Source organism: Lithobates pipiens, unplaced genomic scaffold (assembly GCF_037356315.1).
Source record: "Lithobates pipiens isolate NorthernLeopardFrog02 unplaced genomic scaffold, aLitPip1_a1.2 Scaffold_8, whole genome shotgun sequence".
NCBI lineage: Eukaryota > Metazoa > Chordata > Amphibia > Anura > Ranidae > Lithobates > Lithobates pipiens.
This window is the reverse complement of record NW_027507903.1, coordinates 264171550-264199322: the sequence shown is the minus strand read 5'-3', so window position 1 is coordinate 264199322 and position 27773 is coordinate 264171550. Positions and strand designations below refer to the sequence as shown.

General features: G+C 37.3%; 1 protein-coding gene across 1 annotated transcript in view; it reads left to right on the top strand.

The window, feature by feature from the left end:
- ALX1 (ALX homeobox 1) overlaps positions 1 to 27169 on the top strand; it is a 38883-nt gene extending 11714 nt beyond the window's left edge. Inside the window, exons 3-4 of the mRNA XM_077471830.1 lie at positions 14918 to 15046; positions 26687 to 27169. Of these exons, the coding sequence (XP_077327956.1) occupies positions 14918 to 15046; positions 26687 to 27007 (450 nt within the window). The 3' untranslated portion in view covers positions 27008 to 27169. The remainder of the gene's footprint in view (positions 1 to 14917; positions 15047 to 26686) is intronic.
- The last annotated feature ends 604 nt before the right edge of the window (positions 27170 to 27773 follow it).

Sequence of the window (27773 nt, the reverse complement as noted above, 5' to 3'; positions counted from 1 at the left end):
TGGTTGTACAGAAGTCGATCTACTAATTGATTTCATTACAACCGTCCTGTCTAATTTCCCTCGCTCCATCAGTGCCACCGGCTATAGCCTGCAACGCTGATCAATGTATTCTGATGGAAGTCTCCCCACCGTCAGAATACAATAACTAAGCAGGGTGGATTCCCTCATCTACCTTGAATGTGTGGATGGGGGGAAATCTGGTCCGCTGGTTGAACGATAAAACTGACTCATCTATGGGCTGCATAACTACTTTAGCCCTGGAAGGATTTGCCCCTTAATGACCAGGCCATTTTTTGGGATACAGCAATGTGTCGCTTTAACTGACAATTATGCAGTTGTGCAATGCTGTACCACAAATAAGGCTTTCTTTTGGTGGCATTTGATCACCTCTGCAGCTTTTATTTTTTGCATTATGAACAAAGAGTAACAATTTTGAAATACATTTTTTTTAACTTTATGCTATAATACCTATCAAAACAATATATAAAAAAAACATGTTTTTTCATCAGTTTAGGCCAATATATATTCTAAATATTTTTGGTAAAAACAACGCAATAGGCGTATATTGATTGGTTTGCGCAAAAGTTATCCTGTCTACAAACTATGGGATAGCTTTAGGGACTTTTATTTATTTTTTAATGTTTTTACTATTACTAATGGCGGTGATCTGGAAATTATAGTGGGACTGTGACATTGTGGCGGACAAATCTGACCCCAAATGACACTTTTTGGGGACCAGTGACCAGTGACATTATGACATTGATCAGTGTTATAAAAATGCACCGATCAATGTAAAAATGACACTGGCAGGGAAGGGGTTAACACTAGGGAGATATAAAGGGGTTAAATATGTTCCCTGGGTGTGTTCTAACTGTATGATCTCTGACATGTCCCCTGTCAGAACGGGGATCTGCCTTGTTTACACTGGCAGATCCCCATTCCTCCTCTGTACTAGGCGATCGCGGGTTGACGGTGGACATCGAGTGCGGGAGCGTGCAGTGGGAGCGGGAAAATGCTGGCGGCGGTGCATGCCCACAACTGCGCCTGCTCGAGCCGCTGTACAGGTACAGTGTTTCACACAACGCTGCCAACTTGCCGCAGTATATCTGCGTGAGCTGGTCAGCAAATGGTTAAGAAAATAAATTATTATAAATAATCCCATCATTATTCATATGATCAGAATATAAAAGGTGTTTGTGGTCCTTTAAATCATCTCTTTATTGTTAGGTATTGCAGTTTTTGTTTCTTTAAGAAGAAATTATGTGTGTTTAACTGACGTACTCATAGCGGAAAGCCATTTGATTTACGTCAGAGCGTGGTGCTAGCTTGGTCTTGTCTGTCCAGTGCACACTACACAGGGTACTGTTTTATGTTCTCTTTATTGTATTGTGCAGTTTGAAAGGCTGCAGCAGGACCAGCACAGAAGTCTTCCAGTACAAAGCTGTAGGGCTTGAACTGGCTTTCTATGTAGTCTCAGCAGAGAATCCCACATGTGGAATGTATTTTTAGATGCAATAGATTGATGATGTAGTGTGTTTTCATATTATAGATTCTGGAATTGTTCAGTCATCTCAAAGGAATGTCTTTGTTAAACTGGGATAAAATACTGTCAGGAAAAACACTGCTTACATTTATGTATAGACAAAAGCAGGGCAACCAAGGGTGCTATCAGTGAAAGGACATGCTGATACTTGTAGTTCCCCAGCAGCTGGAGATGCGTTTACATGAATGTACAAAACTGAACATTCCAGGGAGAAGATTACTAAAAATGGTCTAAATGTTTTTCGTGCTGCAGAAGACAGCTCCGATGAAAGGCACTTTGATGAGTGATGGGTAAAGTGTGCCCTTCATAAGCATTAGGCAGCTTTAGTATTTGTTCTCCTTTATTTATGAATGATTTCAGTTTTGGGTTGCTGTTGCTGAAGGGCTGAATGGGAAACCTCACTAGTTTATAAGTGCAGAGAATCTAGCACAATCCTTACTACAATCAACCATACAGTGTGTGCTATGGTGACCAGACGGAGACCAGAGTCACTGTAAAAGTCCAAAGAATGCAATATCACCAGCAGACTGTTATCAGGAATGCAAACAGGACATGTATCTGTCACCCATGAAAAGCAACGTTTTGAGGCCACCGAAGACCACTACTATTTGATGAAGAGGTCCTCAGTGGCCTTAATGCCTTACTTTTTCCGGGTTATGAATACATGCCCTGTTGCATTTTTGAATATAGTTTTCTGTTGATGTTGCGCTCTTTGAACCCATAGCTTAATGTCTTCACCTCCTCAAAGCCATGAGAGAGGTGTTGCTCCAGCTCTCTAGACGTTTGTTAAATTTGTTATGGAAATTGCTTGAAGTGATTATAGCCGTATTGGTGCACTTGTGACAGAAACAATTGAGTACTGTCCGTGATACTTTTTTATTTGCACTAACATACCATTTTTCAGGACAAGCTTTTGGGGTGTACTCTAATTACTATTGCTTGGACCTTGAAGAAGGAAGTACACCCCAAAAGCTTGAAAAAAGTATGTAATTGCAAATACAATAAATATCACAGACAGTTCTCTTGTGATTGATTGTTGCTTATGGAAATTCACACTATCATATAACTTTAAAATGATCAAGGCTGTTGGGTAGACCTGGGAACTCTGGTAGGCATATCTCACGTTTGACGTGCTTAAGAAAAATATCAAGTAAACATGTGATTTTGTTTGTTAGCAACTACTGCATATAAAACTTTAATATCACTTGCGTGCGTAGTCAGTTATAAATAAGTTTTAAAATGTATGCCTCTGATTCTGTTAAGCTGGCCATACGTGCAACATTCTGATAGAGCAATCAAAATGTTGATTCCCTTTTTGTTGAAATCATAAATCAATCAAAGATGTAGCGTGGTAATGCTCATTGACTGTAATGAGATTCATTTAAATTGCCTCGCACCTGGCAAAAAGAGTATTTTCGATTTCAATGTAATCGCAATATTTTATTACATTTTTCTGTTTAATTCAGTAATAATCCGTATTGAAGCTGTAAAATTATAATAGCTGTATAATTATCATGTAAAAAAACAATAATGCATAAATTATTGCCCAGTCTAAATTAAACAATAAATTGACTTCTGGTGGTTGATCAACCTCATGGGTAGTACATTGCTTAGATTCTGGTGATTATTTTCAATTATATGTGATGCAATATCCAATGGATATAAAGTGAATGACATTGACTGAAAATATGGCCAGCTTAGCAGTAAAAGGCCAGTAAATACATATTATATATTTTCTATGCAGAGGTACATATTGACACTTTTTAAATGACATAATGGCTATCACTATCTGTAGAACAAAGTAGATATGTCCACACCCTCATTAGTCATATTTTGTAAAGTTAAAATTTGGTGTACAAAATGTTTTTAACCTTCCAAAGGCGAGTCGTACACACATAGATTTCTCTAGTTCAGCCCATGAGCCTAATGAAAGAAATCTAGTAGATTCATCCTTGGTAGAATCCTCCCTGTCGGCTTTAGTTTTTAGACAGCTATAGCGTCTGCAGCTGTTTGAATAGCTAAACAGTCACAACATGTGATAGGATACAGTGACTGTTCCTTTGACAATTTTCCATCGAATGTTCAATTCAAGATTGTCAGGGTAGGTGGTGAAAACAGGGCCACCCATGGCTCAATTTTTGGCCAATTCAGCAGAAATCTTATACAATTCAAGCCATTCAATGGTTATGGTGGAGCTATGGGCACAATAAAAAATTACATTTAACAATTTTTTTTTCAGTCCTCTGCCTAACATAACTTTTTTTTAAAACTCTTTATTTATTAATTGTTTTTAACAAAAAGAACAATTGTTCAAGACAATCATTTACACAAAACATATTTCTTTATTAACATATGTTATCCGAATATGAATATCTTATCTTAATATCTATCAAATTCAAGTTGGCAGGTCATGCCCACCCCGGTTCGGATAATACTGTAGGCATATACCAGTCAACCTGTTGTTATTTTCATTATAGAAGATGATGCATTTTCTACTTAGCTATAGTTTGAGAAAGGTAATAAGTGAGTTACAAGTTCAATTTTTTTAGATAATTAGATGCTCTATGGTGGTCTATCCATGCTTGCCATTTTTTTTTTTTAATTAGTTGTAGAGAAGTTTTTATATGGCAACATTAGTTCATATTGCGCCTGCATATTCAGTCTAGCAATAACCTTGGATACGTTCGGAACCTCAGAGTATTTTCAAAGACTGGATATTGTGATTCTGGCTGCTATAAGTGTATGTGCTAACTTTATTACATTTTTATTCTTTCAATAGGAGTATTATATTTCATGTTGTGGAGCAGTGTAGGCTTAGATGGACATGTACTTTGAAATATACTTTAAGGAAGAGAGAAACAATTTAAGTCCTAACTCCAGATAACAGTTTTTTTCTTTTGGTAAAAAGGTTCAAATCATTTAAATAATATAAATAAATATATTAATATATAAATATATGTAGATATCATATATATTTTTTTTTTTTTGGCTATAATGGTCCTTCAATTCTGTTTGCTTGCTTTGGGTTACTGCATTTTGCTGCTCTTTTACTTATTTTTCCTCTGCAGATATCTTTGTGCTTTGATACGAATAACCACTAGTTGTTTTCTGTTGCATGGGCAGGTGGCTTAAAAGAAAAGTAGCATTAGCAACCTCTAGACATGTGGATGTAGAATTGAACATATCTATTTTGTTCACTGAAGTTTAATGTTAGAGCAGTCACCAGATTTGAATCAGATGGTTTGCACTTGGTAGCAGTTTTTATAAAAGTCGGGTCATCTCTATTAAAGCCACTTCCAGTACCTGTAGCAGGCTGAGCTGCATTCACAAATGACTTTGTCTTGTACCCTATATCATTACATTTAATTGTACCCTCTGCTACATGCACAGAAACTAAACCTGAAGCTAATTTATCTCACTGGTTGCTTTTCCTGCTTCACATCAGCGTAGTAATTGGCACCCATTTAAAGGAGATTGTCAAGGTACTTTCTTCCCCCCAGTGAAAGAGTCTCATTACTAAATTCTCCTAGCATGTTCTTGCTGTCCCCTGGGGAGAGCGCAGGAAATATTTTTTCCACCCACAGACATGATGAATACATTTACCAAGCCGATATTTTCCTTTCTTTTATTCCTAGGCATATATTTCACCAGTGCCATATTTATTGTCTCTTGGTAGCAGTAAATCTGTTTATGAACCTGTTTGAAGGTAGGATTTTGTTAAGCGGCCTCCTTTCCACTGGGAACGATTGTGCAGCGCAGCTATGAGAGCTGAGGCTGAAAATGGCCCACATGAAATTACACTTTACCACACGGTGCAATGTGTACCTTAAGGGGGGAATTTTTCATTAGAGTTTGCAGTTAAGGCTTTGAACTTAATTGAGTTATTTTCTACAAACTCTTTAAACAGCAATGCTTCTAGATTAATAGTTGCAACAAGTAAATACATCATACTAATAAAACAGATTTTTAAATGTAAGAAATCTGGTTCCTATTTGCTTAGTGTGATGCAGGTTATGACAGCTCGAGCCATGTCAAGTAGGCTTTTGAAATTGTGTTATACCACGAAACACATGATAGGCTCTGCTAGTATGACTGAAACATAGAACCTGGACAGAAAATATTACAAAATCAGGCTTTTTTTTGGAAAACAATAAAAGAACGATGTACATTAACCCATAACAACCAGTCAGTTATCATTTCTTAATTGAGATCAACTTAGTATATTGAAATCCAGTTGGTTTCTATTGGTTACTGCAGTTGCGTGTTCTTTTACAGTGTATTGCAACCGATTCACACTTTTGAGTCACTTTAGTCACATGCAGTTAGAGCAGCCCAGTTATTTCAAAGAGGCTCCTAATGCACAAAAAACAGTGCACCTGCACTATTTATGACAATACGACACACAGATGGGTAGATTTACTAACAGCAAAGAGGCTGTTTACTTTGCAGAAGAATTTATACTTTACAAGGGAATTGCCCCTTAGCATAGTGAATGAGTTTAAGCTCTGTTAACTCCCATTATCGAATTATATACAAGCAAAAATAATGTTTTATTTCCCTTGGACATAACTGGGTTACATAGTTAGTAAGGTAGAATAAATACACCAGTCCATCCAGTTCAACCTAAGTGTGTGTCTACAATTGCCCCTATCCCTGTACATTGCACACTCACATTGGTCCCTACCCTCAAGGAGCCGAATCCAAGGTCCCCATTCTATATACTAAGGCCAATTTTGGACAGAAGCCAATTAACCTACCAGCTTGTCCTTGGGGTTATTGTTGCAAAGTGAATTCACTAATGTATAGGAAAAGTTTTCTTGCAAAGTGACTATCCTTTTGCCTTTACATTTGCACACTGCAATGTGCTATAACAAAGGTGTGTGTTTTTTCTTACTTTACATGTTTTTTTACAAGTTGGGGGGGTCATTCAAGATGATTGACACTGCAACATAGATATTAACACAAGTTAGCATTATACGCAATAATGCAACACAAAGTAGAAAAGTATTTTACTAAGTAATTCAATCATTGCATTTATTTTTTAAATAAGACCTCTCTCTTTCTAAGGTGTTGTTTTATATAGAGTTTGATTCTGAAATACTAAAGTAATCAAGATTGTCAACTATAAAAAAAGAGAGATAATTTACTGTAAAGATTTGTAAAGCTCACTTTAAAAAAAATTAAAATAATAAACATGGTATAGTTACATGCTTTGTACAATGGTTTTGCACAGAGCAACACCATACCTCATCTTCTTGAGTCCCCTGCCGGCGCTCTGGGCTCCTCCTCTTCTCAATATGCCACCATAAAAAATTGCTTTCTATGGTGGCACATATGTGGACTCGTTCCGAAGTCAGGCTGTGTGTGAATCACAGCTCCTGCTGCTGCCTCTGTGAGCAGAGAGAGAACTGTTGCAGATGGGTACTGCGTTGAACGGAGATTGGGCTCAGGTAAGTAAAATGGGGGGTGGGGGGATGAGGAGGCATTAGATGTAATGAGAAGTTTTTTACCTTAATGCAGAGAATGCATTAAGGTAAGCACTTTAATTGTAGAATCATGTGAAAATCTATTTCCTCTGTATTTGTTTCATCTACACCTGATTGGATAACTGAATGTAAGTTTTCGCTCTTTTCTTAGGGGACATTTCCAGCTCCTTTAACCTCAATAAGTCAATGCCTTAAAGCGGAACTTTTTTTTTTTGGGGGGGGGGGTGACTGAAGATCCTCTTTAACTTTAGATATGCAGCTCTTCTGTGGAGCAGTGCAAAAATACATTCTCATAATCTGTGTGCTTGGAAAAACAAAAGAATGTCTTTCTTTCTTTCTGAGAACTGAGAAATAGTAGAGTTTGTTGTGTGTGTTTTTTTTAAGGAGGTTTGTGGTGTGTGTCACATGAGACTGCCTACCTTACTCCTCAGTGGTTGACACCTGAATAGCCACATAGTGACTGCAGCCAGCCACCGCAGGGCTCACTTCCTCAGAATTCACAGGAAAATAGCTAAATTAAAATTGTTGCTGAATCTCAGATGGAATTAAATTCTGTTACACACAAGTAGCTATTTTATTCTGTCCTAAACGAGAAGGAATTGGAATAACATTAATGGAGATATACTCAGTTTTTGCTACTGTAACCATATGAAAGTAAAACTAATATAATGTTTTCATTTTTAAAATAACACGTAATGCTACCTTTAATGCCTGGAAATCACAAACAAAGAGAAAACACTGCAAAAGGTAGTATTTAAAAAAAATATGAGAACAAATGTATTTGTGCCACGTCCTAAACAATAATACCAGTATCAGCTGGTCTTTTAAGAATGGAAAATGTACATTTATATAAATCCCACATATGTGGCAAATTGTTCTGTGTTGTGGAATAAGGGTGAAAGGCCATGAAAACTAAATTTCAGTCATTTATATACATATGGCCTTCAGCATAAAGTCTATTTCCAACTTCCTGATGTGTACATCTCCGGCAATCATGCCTTAAAAATGCAAGTGTTATCAACATATTTTTTTTAAAAAGCTTGATGTAACCACAAAAAATTTAAATTATGTCACTAAATCAAATGGAACAGTTGTCCTACTCATTGTTTATTCAATGCACCATTATACTAGAGTGGCTGAATATAGAGAAGGCTTTAGAAAAGGAACATATTTTCACACTCTGCATCTTTACAATGTAACACAACGGCACATGCCATTGGCGAATCATTCTCTTTTGTGTCCAGTCACAGACCAGTGTGAAAAGCTTGAGGTCCAGGAAACCAATATGCAGCTTTCTGCAAAGGTACCTAGTTTTAAAATGAAAGACACCAAAGGGTTGAATGTCATAGTAACTCAAATTTTACTATACATTAGCAGAATACGCAATAATCTTCAGTTACTATTCACAGAAACACTAACCTATTTCAGAAAGTTTTTTATTTTTTATATTAAATGTTGGGCTCAGTAATATGCATTGTATATGCATTATGCATGCATTTATTATATGTATTATAAAGTGCTGAAAGGCATAAGAATCACCCATTTGAAAATATTCTGCTCTGTACTAAGTAGAACTCCGTATTAGACACCTCAAACTTCTTATTACTACTCACACTTATTACACCTTACTACCTATTCACCACCAACTACGAATTTCCCATAAATGTGCAGGCTGGGGTTGCAGAAGACGAAAACAACAATATCACAGGCTGGTAAATTTGATAAATCCAGCAATATTTTAATGGGAATAAACAAATCCAAGCTGGCAAATGTGTATGAATTCACCTACTGTTTATAAATAGTCAGCATTTTTATATATTTTAGCTTTAAATTTTAATTTTTTTTTTGTGTTGCTCACTCTTATCTACATCATATAATGCTGCAACTTCAACTCCCACTTCTTTGCATTAGTTTATCTATTATTAGATTTGTTCAATCTAACTTTTATACAGGCAATTTACTAAACATTTGTCAGTGAACCTGAGCATTTGCTTTTAATATTCTGCGGGTTTGCAACTTAAATTACTCTATCTATCCCTTCAAATACAGACCAATGGTTTGAATGTTAGTTTATCCTTATTCCTTAAAGACTAATGCCCTGTACACACGGTCGGAAATTCCGACAGAAAAGGTCAGATCGGATTATATTGTTGGAAAATCTGATTGTGTGTGGGCTCTATCGAGCTTTTTCCGTCGGAAATTCCGACTGAAAAAATTTAAGAGTAGGATCTAAATTTTTCTGTCAAAAAAATCTGGTCTTTTTCCGAGAATTCCGACCGACAAAGTGCCACGCATGCTCAGACCAAATTACGAGACCAAAGCTATTGGCTACTAGCCTCTACGTAATCCCGTTGTACTCAAAAAACTTCACCACATTCCAAACGATCGGATTTCCCGACAACTTTGTCCGACCGTGTGTATGCAACACCAGTTTCGGACAAATACCATCTGAAAAAATCCAACAGATTTTGTGGTCGGAATGTCCGACCGTGTGTACAAGGCATAATTCCTATTGGATTAATTTTAAGGAATGCAGATAATTCAGTGTACTCAGTAAGGATAAGATGTGAAACCCCCACGTGCCTGTAAGAAAAAGAGTGATAAAATATTAACATTGAAAATAGAGTTAAAAAAAAATGATGGATAAAAATGTGATAGTGTATGTAAACACAGAGAGCAAGTAACTAAAGGGAGATATATTAGTATTATTATATGGTTATTATTAAATTTTGAGACGCTATGTTTACTTCAAACATCCAGTTAGAGTAATAAACATTCATATTTTTTCAATTTATCATGACTTTGGACATTGGATAGTGTGCAAGTAACTCAGTACACATCCCGTATTATCCCTATTACAACTGGATATTAACTTGTAGAATGGCATTTTATGAAAAGTTTATTAATATACTCAGGATCATACATATTCATTGTTTGGCAAAAAATAAAAGCATTTGAAAAAATATGAAAATGTTACTACACAGTTAAAACGACAGTACACACTCTTGAACTATCTACATTTCTGATATTTGTAATTCAGTGATTAGCATCCCAGTCTGAATTCTACTGCATTGGAAATGTACAGATTTAAGGCGGTTATAGAAGCCAAAATTTAAAATTTGTTTTATGTTTTTCTTTTTCTTTTTTATACAATTTCAATTTGTTAATTTATCTGATTTAATAAAATCTATTTAACTATGTTTTAAATGAACGTATAAGAGTGTTGTAATATTTGTTCAGAGTTCTGCTTCAAACACTTATATGTGACATTAAACGAAGAAATGAACGTACTGTAAACATGTCAGCTGTCAGCAAAGGTTAGGTCTGAAATGAATATTTTTCTATGTCCGGCTATGCCCTAACTCAGAGCCCAGACACATTTAATCAGGGCACATGGGGCTGTAGACCAGTGTTTCTCAACTTCAGTCCTTAAAGCACCCCAACAGGTAATGTTTTCAGGATTTCCCTCAGATGAAACGGCTGTGGTAATTACTAAGGCAGTGAAAGTGATCAAATCACCTGTGTAAAATAATGGAAGGCCTGAAAACATGACCTTTTGGGACACCTTGAGGACTGGAGTTGAGGAACACTGCTACTAAAAGTAAAAGTCCTGGGGGGTGTCATCTAGAAACACCTTCTTTGCTCTTCTGCAGTCTGCCAATTGATTAATGAGCTTTAAAGACATAAATAAGCTATAAATTGACATTTTCTAGGGAAAGTATTTTTATTAAAAAAATTTAATTGAACAAACAATTATAAAACAAACTGTAAGCTATAAAAAATACCTGTTGCCTTTAGTTAAAAGCTTTGTCATTCACCCCAACATGCAAAAATCTAAGATTTTCCAAATTCTTTTTGCCTTGCAGTATTATACAATGTACTTCTCAAGTTTCCTGTCACTTTTACTGCCAAGATATTATTAAAAACCATCATAGTTGCTGTAGCACAGCAAGGTGCAAAAAACACAGCACATTTTATTAATAAAAATTTCATTTGCTATCAATCTATTTTCTTTGATACTGCTGACCTTATAGATTTATTGCTGGTTTGTAAAAAGAACTTATCGCACAAATAGTTTGCGTTCTGAAATTGTGTTATTTTAGGGAAACCATAGCGAAAAGATTTGTCCATAAGGTAGAGCGTGTTTTGCATAAATTTACGTTTAGAGAAAATTTACAAGTACATAGGCATGGTTTTCATGTTTAATATGCTGATATTATATTTACACATATTGCATTTCTCGTAAGAATAAAAGTAAAAGTTTTTTCGTTTTTAATTTCTAAGTGATCTTTACCCTTCCCAGTGAATATGTGTTGATTCAATACAACAATGTAAACTGCATGTATAAACTGCTTGTATAATTGCAGAATTTACCCAATTGCTCATATGAGTTTGAAACAAAATCTTGTTTTCCAGGCCAGAGTTGATGCTGTCCTTTAAGTAAATGATATTAAGGCAGTGAATGCATTATGCTTCTTAAAACTAAAGCTCTTCTGCATTTATGTTGGCACAGAAAGGGTGGATTAACTAAAATGCAATAATACTTACTTTGGTAAAACCACGTACGGTTGGCACAAAGGAAATATCTGTAAATCCATTTCAAATTTGACTTGGCATTAAAATGATCATAGATAATTCGAAGTAAAATCAAAATGTAGCTTACATAAAATGTTGAATTTTCCATAACTGCTTTTTAGGGCATTAACTGCTTTAACTGCTAACTGCTAACTATAACTGCTTTTTAGGGCATTGTGTTTGCACTACAAATTTTAATGCTGAATTCATCCATATTGGTGAGGATTAAGTGGTTTACCAATACATTTTTTCCTGTATTCAAACATCCAATCAGTGTTTTTAAAGTGCATCTCAATTTAATTATATGTTTCCTGACCTTATAGATTTATTGCTGGTTTGTAGAGAGAACTTATCGTACAAATAGTCTGCGTTCCAAAATTGCATTATTTTAGGGAAACCATAACCAAAAGATTTGTCCATAAGGAAAAAGTAAAATCAATATGTAGCTTAACCATTTAAGGACTGGAAAGATTTGCCCCCTTAATGACCAGACCATATTTTGCGATACGGCACTGCGTCGTTTTAACTGACAATTGCGTGGTTGTGCAACGTTGTACCCAAACAAAATTTATATCCTTTTTTCCCACAAATAGAGCTTTCTTTTGGTGGTATTTGATCACCTCTGCGGTTTTTATTTTTTGGGCTAAAAACAAAAAAAGTGCGTCAAATTATATTTTTTCATTTAATCTGTAATAAATATCCCCAAAGAAAATGTCTTCATCAGTTTAGGCCAATATGTATTCTTCTACATATTTTTGGTAAAAAAAATCACAATAAGCGTATATTGATTGGTTTACGCAAAAGTTATAGCGTCTACAAAATAGGGGATAGATTTATGACATTTTTATATATATTTTAAATTCTTTTACTAGTAATGGTGGGGATCTGTTTTTTTTAGCAGGACTGTGACATTGCGGCAGACAGATCGGACACTTTTGACACATTTTTGGACCATTGATATTGACATTTATACAGCGATCAGTGCTATAAAAATGCACTGATTACTTTGTAAATGTCACTGGCAAAGAAGGGGTTAACACTAAGGGGTGATCAATGGGTTAAATAAGTTCCCTGGGAGGTGTTTCTAGCTGTGGGGGGACGGGAATTACTGGAGGAGGAGAGCCATCGCTGTTCCTAATCACTAGGAACAGCAGATCTCTCTCTATTCCCCTGTCAGAACTGGCTCTCTGTTGCATGATTGTGATGGCTGGCAGACATCATGGGTGCTGGCCACATGTGCACCCCCTATAGCTCTTAAATCGGCCAATGTACACCTACGGCGATTTGCACAGGAGAGCCAGCCTGCTGCAGTATAATGATGGTGGCTGGTCTTTAAGTGGTAAATAAAATGTCTTCTTTTCCAGTTTTCTTATAACTGCTTTATAGGGTATTTTGTTTGCATTACAAATGTTAACGCTGAATTCATCTATCCCGGTGAGAATTAAGAGGTTGTTTACCAATTCATTTTTACTGTGTTAAAACATCCAATCTGTGTTTTTAAAGTGCAAATCCCCATTTGATTATATGCTTCCTGTTTCACATAGCTAGGGTGGGACTTTCTCACATGTAGTGAAATCACAGTGGCGTAGCGGCTAGCATTGGAGTCCCCGATATGAATCCTAGTCAGGACACTATCCCCCCAGAGTTTGAGTGTTTTGCCTGTGCTTGTATGGGTTACCTCCGGGTACTCTGGTTTCCTCTCCCACTCCAAAGACATGCTGGTAGGTTAACTGGTTCCTGTCCAAAACTGGCCCAAGAATGTGTGTGCATGCATGTTGGTATAATCCTTGGGCTGTATGTTACTTGAAGGCAGGGGCTAATGGGAATGTAATGGGAATGTAAAGTGCTGTGTAAATTGCTGGCGCTATGTAAAAACCTGTAATACATCAACTGGTGGGTTGGTGTACATCCCATGTTTTTGGAACAGCACTTTAAAAAACGATCACCCACTAGTGTCTAACTGGTCATATATTTATACGATCTATCTTGAAACAATTGAAACAAGAAACTTTTCCCTTGACATGCTAAAGCTCATTGCAGTGATGTAGAATGTGATCTAAGCAGACACTGTAGATACTTCAGTTGAACACGTCAAAGTATAAATCTAAAAGGCACAAAAGCAAGATCTGATGTTAGTTCCATTCGACAACATGTGGTCTGGAAACTACTCATGTAGAAAATTGGGAAGGACTGTGGTGATCATACATGAAGAAGACAACATGCTGGATCAACATTTTGTATCGTAATCCAAAGTCTCCTTCTTTTATGGGTGGCATCATTTAAAAAAGCTCTGACATTGTTTTGACCGTTAGAGGTTGTGGTTTTCAAGCTTCAAGTGATCAATGTAAACAGGATGTTGTGTATTGTTATGATGTATAATCATCATATAAATCCAGCTGTTTATTAAAATCAGTTCTGTTACATGTAAAACTAAATCACAATGTCACAATATTTTGAAGCAATGTAGAAATATGATTTTTTTTTACATTCATGCTGCTGTAGCTCAATAGTTTACAGTGTTGGGTGCCTATTTGCGTTTTCAGAGTCCAGAGCTCTTTGCATTTGGACACTAAAGATAATTAGAAATTAAGACTTTTAGGACTTTACTAGTTGGATGCTTGTTCCAGGGCAGTGACTCACCTGTAGTGAAGCCAGGGCTGGGATTGCAGCCATGATGCCAAGGACAATGACGTTGATTTACAGTGTACTAAGGGAGTAGAAACTGTTCACTTTGCAAAGTAGATGTTGGTGCACTTGTGTTCACTTTAAATACTCAAACATGTTAGCATCAGTCCTGTTGTATTATTCCCCCCCCCCCCCCTCCCCCCCGCACATGATCAAGTGAACATTCAGTTTGCTAAGTTAACAAAATTTACTTTGTTAGTATATCAACTGTTGTTTTCCAGACTCCATACATACTAATTACAGAGTGTTCTACTAAAGAAGACAAAAAAAAAGTTATCCTAATGAAAATACAACCTGATATCATAATTTGTATCATACAGTGAAGAGCAAGTATCAGAATATCAAAATTCTTCATTATTTTGCCTGTAGCTATTTATTCTGCTAGAAATCTAAAATGGTTTTATTTTTGCAAGGCGCCATTCAGCTGAACGTTGTCGGGGGGGGGGGGGGGGGATAAAACTGCCAAGCTCACAAGCAATCTGAAAGGTTTTGAAAATATACTTTTGCAAACATTCCTGTTGTCTTATGGTGTAGCTGTAGAAAGGTCATTGCTGCCATTGAGTGATTGGATAATTTGGTGGTTAATACATTTATCACAAGTCTGAGAAGTTTTGTTTATCTTTATCAGGTTTGGTTCCAAAACCGCAGAGCTAAGTGGAGAAAGAGAGAACGCTATGGTCAGATACAACAAGCCAAAAGCCACTTTGCTGCCACTTATGATATCTCTGTTTTGCCTAGGAGTGACAGCTACCCACAGGTAAATAAACTGGAAATAAATGTATCTGGTTAAGTGGAACTATTGTGCAGTAAAAATATGAATATTGCATTATAACACAAGATTTAATGTCTAGTTTACCTTTCTTTCTTGTGCCAGGTTCCTGTAAATTATATATATATATATATATATATATATATATATATATATATATATATATATATATATATATATATATATGTGCATCTCAAAAAAAATTATCTTATCAAACGGTTATTTTATTTTAGTAATTCAATTCAAAAAGTGAAACTCATTTTTTAAATTATTTTATATACAGTAGATGTGTTACACACAGAGTGAATTTCTATTGACTTGTTAAGTGGAACAAATAAAGTTTAGTGTGCAAATAAAGTAAATATATATATATATATATATATATATATATATATACTGTCTATCTATCTATCTATCTATCTATCTATCTATCTATCTATCTATCTATCTATCTATCTATCTATCCATCGATCTATCTATCTAGCTATATATATATCTATATATCATGTAGAAAGGTCCCAGAGTCTGGAGGAAGAGTGGAGAGGCACAGAATCCAAGTTGCATGAGGTCCAGTGTGAAGTTTCCACAGTAAGTGGATGAGTCGGGGAGCCATGTCATCTGCTGGTGTTGGTCCACTGTGTTTTATCAAGTCCAAAGTCAGCACAGCCCTCTACCAGGAAACTCTAGAGCACTTCATGCTTCCCTCTGCTGACCTGCTTTATGGAGATGCTGATTTCATTTTCCAGCAGGACTTGGCACCTGTCCACACTGACAGACAGCGCGGGACTTACCATTGGGCTTGACTGGGCTCAAGCCAATGGGCCCTGGCAAATAGGGGGCCCCGCCGAGATACATAGCAGAGTGTACTCGGCTCGGCTCCGCTCACAGTCATGCCCAGTCCCACCCTATGATGGACATAACACAGGGACTGGGCATGACTGTGAGCCGAGCTGAGTACACTCGGCTACTCTAGGCTCCGCTCGGGACTGCACAGAGGACCCGAGAGCTGCCAAGAGGACCCTAGAGCTGCCGAGAGGACCCAAGAGCCACTGAGAGAACCCAAGAGCCGCTAAGAGGACCCAAAAGCCGCCGAGATACAGAGGACTCTGTATCTCGGCGGCGCCATTTTTAATCTTCAAGACTGCAATGAAAAGGCTGCAAATGACACTGACAAGGCTGCAATGACACTGGACAAGGCTGCAAATGGATGGGCAAGGCTGCAGATGGACACTGATAAGACTGCATTGATGGACATTTAAATGTAAGTTTTTTCCTTAAACGTCCCTCCTAAAAGTTTGTTCCTTAAAATTCCCTCCTAAACTTGGGGTGTATGTTATAAGCCGGTACAGTAATGTATAGAGGGTAGTGCCCAAAAGTGACTCAAGCCCAGGGGCCCCCACCACCCTAAGTCCTGCCCTGCTGACAGAAGTACCAATACCTGGTTTAATGATCATGGTATCACTGCGCTTGATTGGCTAGCAAACTTGCTTGACCTAAACCCCACAGAAAATCTGTGGGGTATTGTCAAGAGGAAGATGAGAGACACCAGACCCAACAATGCAGACCCACTATCAAAGCATCCTGGGCTTCCACAGCACCTCAGCAGTGGCACAAGCTCATCGTCTCCATGCCACGCCACATTGATCCAATAATTACTGCAAAAGGAATCCTGACCAAGTATTGGTATAGTGCATATCATACTATACATGAAAATAATTCTTAGTAAACCAACATATCTGTATTAAAAGTTCTTTTTTTTACTGGCCTTATGCAATATTCTAATTTTGTGAGATACAGAATTTTGGGTTTTCACCATCTGTAAGGCGTAATCATCAAAATAAAAAAAAAGAAATGCTATTCTATGCTATTCATCTATATAAAATATATAAGTTTTACTTTTTGAATTGAATTACTGAAACAAATTAACTTTTTTGATGATATTCAAATTTTTTTGATCTGCACCTGCGTATAATATATACATATATATATATATATATATATATATATATATATATATATATATATATATATATATATATATATAAAAACAAAGTTTTTGAACTTGAATCAGAACACGCTGTAAATGGCAGCTGCTAATACAAGTGCACTAAAGCTGAAGAATCAATTCTTTACACCAAAACTACCATGAGTAGTGCACGCTCTACTGTATACAGGTGATAAAAGCTCTTGTAGTTGATTGATATCTGTTGGGATATTGAACATCTGGTTGTGGGATCACAGCTTCTGTCAGTAAAGGTTTTCTATAACATTGGCATTTTCATATTTTTTGGATGGAACTCACTGACCAAGTTAGCAGAAGATCATGTGTAAAATATATGCCTAAAATACTTATAATTAGGTGTATACAGTTCTTCGAATAACTTTACACATGCACATATTTAGAATCTGCAGATATACAGTATATGGCCCTGGAAGCAACTTTGTCCTACTTTTTTGTATGCTGCTAAACACATTTCACATTTTAATTTGTGGGCACAGCTGTGTATAGCCCCATTGATTCCTATAGTGCTATGTTTAGATGAGTACAAAACTTTATTCTGTACGCATTTAAATGCAGTGTTTTAGAGTCTATATGAATGAGCCCTAGGAGTACAAAGTCCCTTTACAATTTGAAAGCCCATTCTTTTTCTAACTTTTCCAACCTTTCCAGATGTATATGAGTATATGTGTGTGTTTCTTAACCTTTGATAAATTTAGCTACCTGTTAATCGGGTCAAGTAGAAGGATCTTTTATGGGTACATTTACCCAGGGAGGATTATTTACTATTCACTAAATAGGTGTGCTGCCACTTTAAGGTGCTATTTGTACAAATATAGTTGCAACAACAATGTATTATTAATAAAATTAGTGCAAAAATATGAAAATAATTCAGAATAGAAACAATCAAAAAATCAATAAAACGCCCATATATGTGAAATAATGTGCAAAAAGTCCCAAAGTAGACAATATTGAACTGTGAATCAATCCAAATGATAAATGCTCTCCAAGTGAATAACACCAGTGTTTACACACTCCTTACCAGACAAAAAGATCTCATTAAACCCATTACACTTTGCTGTGATAAAGCCACAATATCCCCAACGGTAATTCAGTATTGATATGGCTGCAGATAGATGGAAAGACCGCAACTTATAGAGATCAAATGTGCCTCATTGTGACCCAACCACAGTATGTCCAGCAGCTACTCAGGTCTGCTATGGCTTCATTCCTATGGCATATGAGGTAAAGACAGAAAAAAGGGAAAACTCATAGCACAGCAAATCGTAAAATCCTAAAAATGTATTTCGGTAATCCACTCACATGAGGTAAATGAGTAAATCACAGTATGCAGAAACCAAAATGATGCTACAAGCCTAGACTTCACCCAATGCATTTGCACCACACAGTCATCACCAGGGAATGAGATTTATTTACTACAAAGTTGTGAATGTTCACGTAGTGATCAAGGTACATTGTGTTCATTTTGCATTTCCTCCTACAAGATAAAACAAAACTTAAAAACTGGATTTTTGCATAATTAACCGATTTCCGTGGGCTTACTTTGCCTGGAGGTGTACATGGATGTTCTCCCATGATTGCGCTGCCCGCACACCGGTGCACGGGTGGCATGCTTTGTAATCGTTGAGTCCTTCGGACTCGGTTGATCACAGATTGAGGTAAAGGACCAATCAGAGCAGCCCTTTACCACGTGATCAGCTGTGTTCAATAACAGCTGATCATGTGTCCTGATTATCAGTGCAGTCCCAACAGTGCCCACCAGTGCTGCCAATCAGTGCCCATCGGTAGTACCAATCAGTGCCTATCAGTGCCACCTATCAGCGCTGCTTACCAGTGCTCATCAGTACTGCCTATCAGTGCCCATCAGTGCCACCTATCATTGCCAATCAGTGCCACCTATCAGTGATCCCTATCAGTGCCCTTCAGTGTCACCTATCAAAGCCCATCAGTGCTGCCTATAAGTACAGCCTTCTCAGTGCCTCCTCATCAGTGGCCGCCAGTGCCACCTCATCAAGGCCCATCAGTGCCACCTATCACTGCCCATCAATGCCACCTATCACTGCCAATCAGTGATAGGTGGCATTGAATACCATCAGTGACCAAAATACCTGTTTGCAATTTTTTTTAACAAACTAGGAAAAATAATGAAACGTGAGAAACTGAGATCCAAATGCCTTTATTTGCATAAAGCAATGAAGAACATGAAGAACACTATGGGGGATATTTACGAAAGGCAAATCTACTTTGCACTGCAAGTGCGCTTGAAAGTGCACTAAAAGTGCACTTGGAAGTGCAGTCGCTCTAAATCTAAGGGGTAGATTTGAAATGAGGGGAAGCTCTGCTGATTTTATCATCCAATCATGTGCAAGCTAAAATGCTGTTTTTTATTTTCCCTGCATGTCCCCCTCGAATTTACAGCGACTTTATGTCCAAGTGCACTTGCAGTGCAAAGTGGATTTTCCTTTAGTAAATAACCCCCTATATGTGTAAGCAAGGGAGGAATGGCTGACATGTTTCACACATGAATTGTGCTGGGTTTTATGCAAATAAAAGCATTTGGACCTTAGTTTGGTGTGCAGCCATCCGGATTTTCCTTTCATTATAGCTTCAGCTGCGACTGGGCGAACACCCTGCAGTGAGGAGATCGTGCTGTTGGAGCGAGCTCACCTGTAAGCAGCATGGACCTTTTATTTCTTTTGTTGTTTAAAAAAAAAAAAAAACAATTTGGTCCTATTTAGTTTATTTATTAAAAAATAAAAACCTTATGATGATTAAATACCACCAAAAGAAATCTCTATTTGTGTGAAAAAAATTATAACAATTTTATATAGGTACAGTGTTGCATGACCACTCAATTGTCATTCAAAATGTGACAGGGCTGAAAGATAATGGCCTAGACAGGAAAGTGGGGAAGATCACTTTTATCTGCGGCGGGAGGGGGGCCCCCCTCTCGGCGTGATCTTGTGCCCTCGGCCACTTACCGGAGACATCGGCAGCAGTGGAGGCGATTGCGTCCTGTCTCCTGTGGTATAGAGACAAATGAGGGGAAGATGGCCCCCACCTGTCTCCATAACAATGAAGGGCGGAAGCAACTTCAAAACCTCACTTCCGCCCACAGCTCTTAAAGGGCCATTTTTTTAGATAACACATTTTTATTTATTTATTTATTTTTTGCATCTTAGTGTAAATATGAGATCTGAGATCTTTCTGACCCCAGATCTCATATTTAAGAGGTCCTGTCATGCTTTTCTATTACAAGGGATATTTCCATTCATTGTAATAGGAATAAAAGTGAAAACAGTGTAAAAATAAAAAATAAAAGGTAAAATAAATAACATTTTTTTTAACAAGCACGGTCCCGATGAGCTCAAGTGCAAAAGCGAACGCATACGGGAGTAGCGCCCTCATATGAAAACGGTCTTCAAACCACACAAATGAGGTATTGCCACGATCAGTAGAATGAGAGCAATAATTCTAGCCCTTGACCTCCTTGATAACTCAAAACATGCAACCTGTAGAATTTTTTCAATGTCACCTATGGAGATTTTTAAGGGTAAAAGTTTGTCGCCATTCCACGTGCGGGCACAATTTTGAAGTGTGACATGTTAGGTATCAATTTACTTGACATAACATTATCTTTCACAATATAAAAAAAAATTGGGCTAACTTTACTGTTGTCTTATTTTTTTATTTAAAAAAGTGTAATTTTTCCAAAAAAAGTGCACTTGTAAGAGGCTGCGCAAATACTATGTGACGGAAAGTATTGCAATGGCCACCATTTTATTCTCTAGGGTGTTAGAAAAAATGTATAATGTTTGGGGGTTCTAAGTAATTTTCTAGCAAAAACTGTTTTTAACTTGTAAACAACAAATTTCAGAAAAAGGCTTGGTCCTTAAGTGGTTAAGAAGCAAAGTGAGCATTCACTTTCAAAGGAAAAATTCTCTACTGCCTTGCTAAGGAAAAATCTATGTCAAGCCAAAAATATATTTTCTAGTTTTCCATAGAGGAGGAAGCATTAGAACTCTTTGATGGTTTTTATAGCCATACGGAACTCTGTTAGAGAGATTTACCCATACTTCCTGTTCTGCTGACAATAGTTTCACCAAGCAGCAATAAAAATCCACAATACAGGCACACATAGAAATAATTTGACAAAGGTTCTAGTTTTCCTCCACTGCTAAAGAAAAGCTGTTTTATTTCTGTCTGTGTTACTGTTGGAGAGTTCACTTCACTTCCTGTCTGGTAAAACAATCTTTCTAACAGTCCCGGATAGCAATAAAAACAGGGATTCTAACCGATCACCAATCCACCACTGGCCAATTGGGTGGCACAGTGGTGTAGTGGTTAGCACTCTTACCTAGCAGTAAAAAAGGTCACTGGTTCAAATCCCAACCACGACACTACCTGCCTGGAGTTTCCATGTTCTCCCTGTGCCTGCGGGGGGTTTCCTCCCACACTCCAAAGACATGCAGGTAGGTTAATTGGCTTCTGTCCAAAATTTGCCCTAGTATACAAATGGGGACCTTGGATTGTGGGCTCCTTGAGGGTAGGGACTGATGTGAGTGTGCAATGTACAGGGATAGGCACAATTGTAGACACTCAGGTTGAACTGCATGGACTGGTGTCTTTATTCAACCTTACTAACTATGTAACCAATCTATCCAAAACTGGAACTTGACTGGATATACTCCTTAAGCCTACAAAGTAAAATAGGTATAAAGAAGTAGCAGTGCTTACTAATAGGTCATCATTGGCATTAAAGTTTCATATCAAGGTAGGGTAAGGCTAACCGTTCCAAGCTCAAATTTCTCTTGAATCACCTGAAATTTGAGCCATGGATGGCCTTGCCAGGAATACCTAGCTCAAAAAGCTTCAATCTGAAAATCAAAGGATTGAGAAGAAAATTCTCAGCCAAACAGTGACTGCAGGCAATCAAGGAGCAGTGGCTGTCAGAATACAATAACCATCAGAGAAGATTCCTCCAGCCACACTGTTTAGCATAGTTCAGGTAAAATATTGATTTCTTCTAGGCTGAACAAGAGAAATCCTAACTTATATGGCAAGCCTTAGCAAACAGTCCCAGCTTTGTGCTGCTGAAATGACCAGATAGCTTGTATGTGGCCATGTTGTTGTCACATTTTTGATACATTATAAAATACAATTACCTTTGGAGAAACTTAATTGACAAGTCCTCTAAATTAGGGGAACAGGTATTTTGCATGAAGCTTTTATGCAGCATCACAGGGCACCTTAAATTGGAATTTGGCAATTGTTACAAAGCAATCTAGCTTTCTAATGGTAGCCTGCCATGGCTCAAATTTTAGCCAATTCCTGTAACTATAAAGCAAGGAACTTTGGGGGCCACTCCTGGTCCCCACTTCAATAAACTCAATATATGTGTATACAAGACAAAAAGCCCAAACTCTGCATGCTTAATTCAGATCATGCCCCTTGACATGTTTCACCCTGCCCAAAGGGCTTAGTCATGGAGTCCTGTGAGCACATCTACAGTGGTGTGAAAAAGTGTTTGCCCCCTTCCTCATTTCCTGTTCCTTTGCATGTTTGTCACACTTAAGTGTTTCGGAACATCAAACCAATTTAAACAATAGTCAAGGACAACACAAGTAAACACAAAATGCAATTTGTAAATGAAGGTGTTTATTATTAAAGGTGAAAAAAAATCCAAACCATCATGGCTCTGTGTGAAAAAGTGATTGCCCCCCTTGTTAAAACATACTATAACTGTGGTTGTCCATACCTGAGTTCAATTTCTCTAGCCACACCCAGGCCTGATTATTGCCACACCTGTTCACAATCAAGGCATCACTTAAATAGGAGCTGCTTGACACAGTAAGGTCCACCAGAAGATCCTTAAAAGCTACACATCATGCCGAGACCCAAAGAAATTCAGGAACAATTGAGAAAGAAAGTAATTGAGATCTATCAGTCTGGAAAGGGTAATAAAGCCATTTCCAAAGCTTTGGGAATCCAGCGAACCACAGTGAGAGCCATTATCCACAAATGGCGAAGACATGGAACAGTGGTGAACCTTCCCAGGAGTGGCCGGCCGCCCAAAATTACCCCAAGAGCGCAGCGACGACTCATCCAAGAGGTCACAAAAGACCCCCCACAACAACGTCCAAGGAACTGCAGGCCTCACTTGCCTCAGCGTTCATGCCTCCACCATCAGGAAAAGACAAAGGCAAAAATGGCCTACATGGCAGAGTTCCAAGGAGAAAACCACTGCTGAGCAAAAAGAACATCAAAGCTCGTCTCAATTTCTCCACAACACATCTTGATGATCCCCAAGACTTTTGGGACAACATTCTGTGGACCGATGAGACAAAAGTGTAACTCTTTGGAAGGTGTGTGTCCAAGTATATCTGGCGTAGAAGGAACACTGCATTTCATAAAAAGAACATTATACCAACAGTAAAATATGGTGGTGGTAGTGTGATGGTCTGGGGCTGTTTTGCTGCTTCAGGACCTGGAAGACTTGCCGTGATAAAAGGAACTATGAATTCTGCTGTCTACCAAGAGATCCTGAAGGAGAATGTCCGACCATCTGTTCGTGTACTCAAGCTGAAACGAACTTGGGTTCTGCAGCAGGACAATGATCCTAAACACACCAGCAAGTCCACCACCGAATGGCTGAAGAAAAACAAAATGAAGACTTTGGAGTGGCCTAGCCAAAGTCCTGACCTGAATCCTATTGAGATGTTGTGGTATGACCTTAAAAAGGCCGTTCATGCTCGAAAACCCTCTAATGTAACTGAATTAGGACAATTCTGCAAAGATGAGTGGGCCAAAATTCCTCCAGGACGTTGTAAAAGCCTCATTGCACGTTATCGCAAACGCTTGGTTGCAGTTGTCGCTGCTAAGGGTGGCCCAACCAGTTATTAGGTTTAGGGGGCAATCACTTTTTCACACAGGGCCATGATGGTTTGGATATTTTTTCACCTTTAATAATAAACACCTTCATTTACAAATTGCATTTTGTGTTTACTTGTGTTGTCCTTGACTATTGTTTAAATTGGTTTGATGTTCCGAAACACTTAAGTGTGACAAACATGCAAAGGAACAGGAAATGAGGAAGGGGGCAAACACTTTTTCACACCACTGTATGACTAAGCCCTGTGAGCGAGGCAAAACACATTGGGAACATGGCCTGGATGGAGCCAGGCTGGAGCCGTTTTTATTGTTTGACACCTGGGCTCTTGTTGGCGTGCAGCGTTTGGGCTTTTTCTACTATATTCAGGCAATTCCCCCTGAATATGCAGAAATTCAAGCTGTGGGTGGCCTTGCCGACACCACCTGGCTCAAAAATTAGGAGGAGTAAGGTGGAAAATTGTCGACCAAATATTCTTTCAGATATAGTTAAACTTGCAGTACTCTGACAGCCGAGGGTGTCATCAGCTGTCAGAATAGAAGAGCCGGCTGGGAAAATACCACCATCCACAATGTTTAGCAAAGGGTTGAATCCAAAAATGTAAATGTGTAGCCTTACATTCTAGATGAAAAATTGCTCTGACTCCTGGGCTGCATACTAGTTTCAGGATAGTAAATCTAAACTCGTATATCCAAAACCTCATTTTTAGTCCTAAGTGGTGCTTGCTGTTAAGTAAACAACTTAATGCACATTACAGCTATAGACATACTCCTCTCCCCTTTCAATTTTGATGTTCTTTTAACTGTATTTTGTTTGGACTGTGTCTATGTTTTTGTTTATTTTTGTCAAACAGATTTCTTCTGTGAAAAAAGAACTAAATGTCTGAGTAGGATTTAGATGGAAAATAAGATCAATGTTACCAAATCTCCAGGCATAGTAACTGAAATTCTTTGAGATCTGAAGTATTTTGCTGTAGTTTTTTGGCTTTGTAAACTCTTGAATAAACTGTTCAGTATAAGATACCATTATACCTTTGGGCACTTTTTTGGTAAAACTTGGCTCCTAGTGGCAAAGTATTGCATGAAATAAACTTTTCCAGCCAGGACATCTGTTTTCATTTCTCCTTTGTCCTTTAAAAAAAAAAGTGCTCTATCAGAAATGTTGCTCCGTATCCCCTTTTACTTGCACAAGACAAAACTCGTCTTATACTTCAGAAAGTTGATGTTGCAAGAAGTACAAGTTTGTGGTATTATTATGTGAATCATTGTTTGTTGTTGCCAATTTTTTCATTAACACAACAATTTCATTTGTTTTACTTTTCTTGGTACTCTCAAAAGTATATTTTAGAATGAAAGTGTATGAAAACGATAGCAGTAGGCTCATTAATCCATAATATATATATATATTTGAGCAATGCTGGAATAAGCTAAAAATATTCGCTGTCTTAATCATACAGACATGACCAAACCTGTCAATAAAGTCTGTAATTTTTTTAATTTATTTTGGGTATTTATATAGCGCCAAAGATTTACACAACACTTTACATAATGTACATTCACATCATTCACTGCCTTCAAGCTTACAGTTTAAGATCCCTATCTCACATATATACACACATATTAGGGTCAAATTAGACAGGAGCCAACTAACATATCAACAGTCTCTGGAGTGTGAGCAAAAAACAGAGCACTTGGCGGAAACCCCCACAAGCACTGGAGAACATGCAAACTTCATGCAGATAGTGTCCTGCATGGAATTAAAAGTTGGGACCCCAGTGCAGCAACTTTTCTACTCTAGTATCTTGGTACTCAAATACATGCATCTATGCATCATTTGGAATTTCTGGTAGTCATACACTAGACATCGTGTTGTTGGATGAAAAATTTGTTGGATGAAAGATCTGATACCTTCACAGGTTTCCAGCTGAGCAACACAATTTACCAGCATTCTGTGCAACATATTTTTGTTGCTAATAATGTTTTTAAACATATTCTGTCCATAAAAAGCAAATCTTCATTATATCAACTGGAAAACCATGTTATCTGTGCTGAATATCAGCTTCTACCTTTCTTACTGTTCCAAGATATGTTAAAACCTCCAGTATTATCCCTTTAGTGTAGTAGTAGCAGTTCACAAAAACAAAGTTACAGCTTTAGATTTCTTGACAATTAATACTTTCATACACATTTATTCATTCTTAAATGCATGAATTAATTAATTAATTCACTAAAGGTTTTATTATAGACAATAGGAAAAATGTACAATATATAGCACTTCACCACAACTAAACAGAAATGCATTTTCAACAAAAGAACTCTAAAATGTGACAAGTACAATTTAATTTATTTTTTCCTTATAACCTAAAAAATGTTCAATTGATGAAACAAATCATGCAGTTTTATAGGTAGGTCCTGATCTATTTTAATATGAGAAACTTTGCCCATGATATTTTGGACTGACAACAGATACCCAATAATTGCTGTTATGAGATGGTTGTAAAATGTGTGACATAAATACTCCACACCCTTTAGCAATCTCATTAAAATAATTCTGAATCATATGTTCATGGTATGGTTTTCTACACTATTGATGACTATTTATGATGGGGTGTGCATGACTTTTTGACAATGTTATTATGTGTATTCCAATTAACTTTATTTGAAGTCGCATATTCATGGATTTGTTTAGTTTATAACCATTTTTCATTTTTTTTTAACAGATTCAGAACAACTTGTGGACAGGAAATCCAACTGGAGGATCTGTGGTGACGTCCTGTATGCTGCCCCGAGAGCCTTCTTCTTGTATGTCCCCTTATTCTCACTCTTCCCGTACAGATTCTTCATATGCCAGCTTCACAAATCACCAAAATCAGTTCAGCCATATGCCACTTAACAATTTCTTTACCGAATCATTATTATCGGGATCTACAAATGGACACTCCTTTGAACCTAAACCAGAGTTTGAAAGGCGGTCATCCAGTATTGCTGTTCTTCGAATGAAAGCCAAAGAACACACAGCCAATATTTCATGGGCTATGTAAATTTGACTGTTACTTAAAACTTGGATACACTATATTTTGTAATATTTAACAATGTATAAAGCCAACATGCAGAATATTTTTCAGAAAATCTTGTTTTTCAATGAAACCTTGTAAAATATTTCCTATGTTATAAATAAATATAATAAGCACTAAACTAAAAATATAACTCATTAATGTTGTAGTCCATAACTATGAAAGATATAAATAAGTTAATTTCAGTACTTTCCTAAATGAAATGAAATGTAAATGACTGGTTACTTTGTTGGGTTACCTATCATTAAGGTAGTAGTCAATGGAGCTGATTTACTAAAACAAAAGAGACTGTTCACATTCACTTAGCAAAGTGAAAGTTAGTAGTAAAAGTGAATCTAAGTTCTTCTTGAATATCCAATCATGTGCTGGCAAAAAAAAAACATTTATTATTTAACTTGCCTTGTGTATGGGTATTTAAAATGAACACAATTCACCTTATTTACCAAAATAAATTTTTCAATGTGACTGAACAGTCCTTGCTCCTTTAGTAAAGAAAACCCTAAGAGCTGAATGACTTCTGCAAGCCGGTCAAAAATGTATACAACATCCACTTAATTATACAGTTTCTTCAGAATACAACTACCCTGGTGTTAGTTGAAATGCTTTCTGTTGTATTCACCTGCTAGAAGTGTATAAAATGCAGCTTGAGCTCCATCTACCATATAATATGTGGCGTGTGATTCTGACCACCACCTGTAGCAGAGAGTCTTGCCCCACTCTCTTTTCTTAGAAG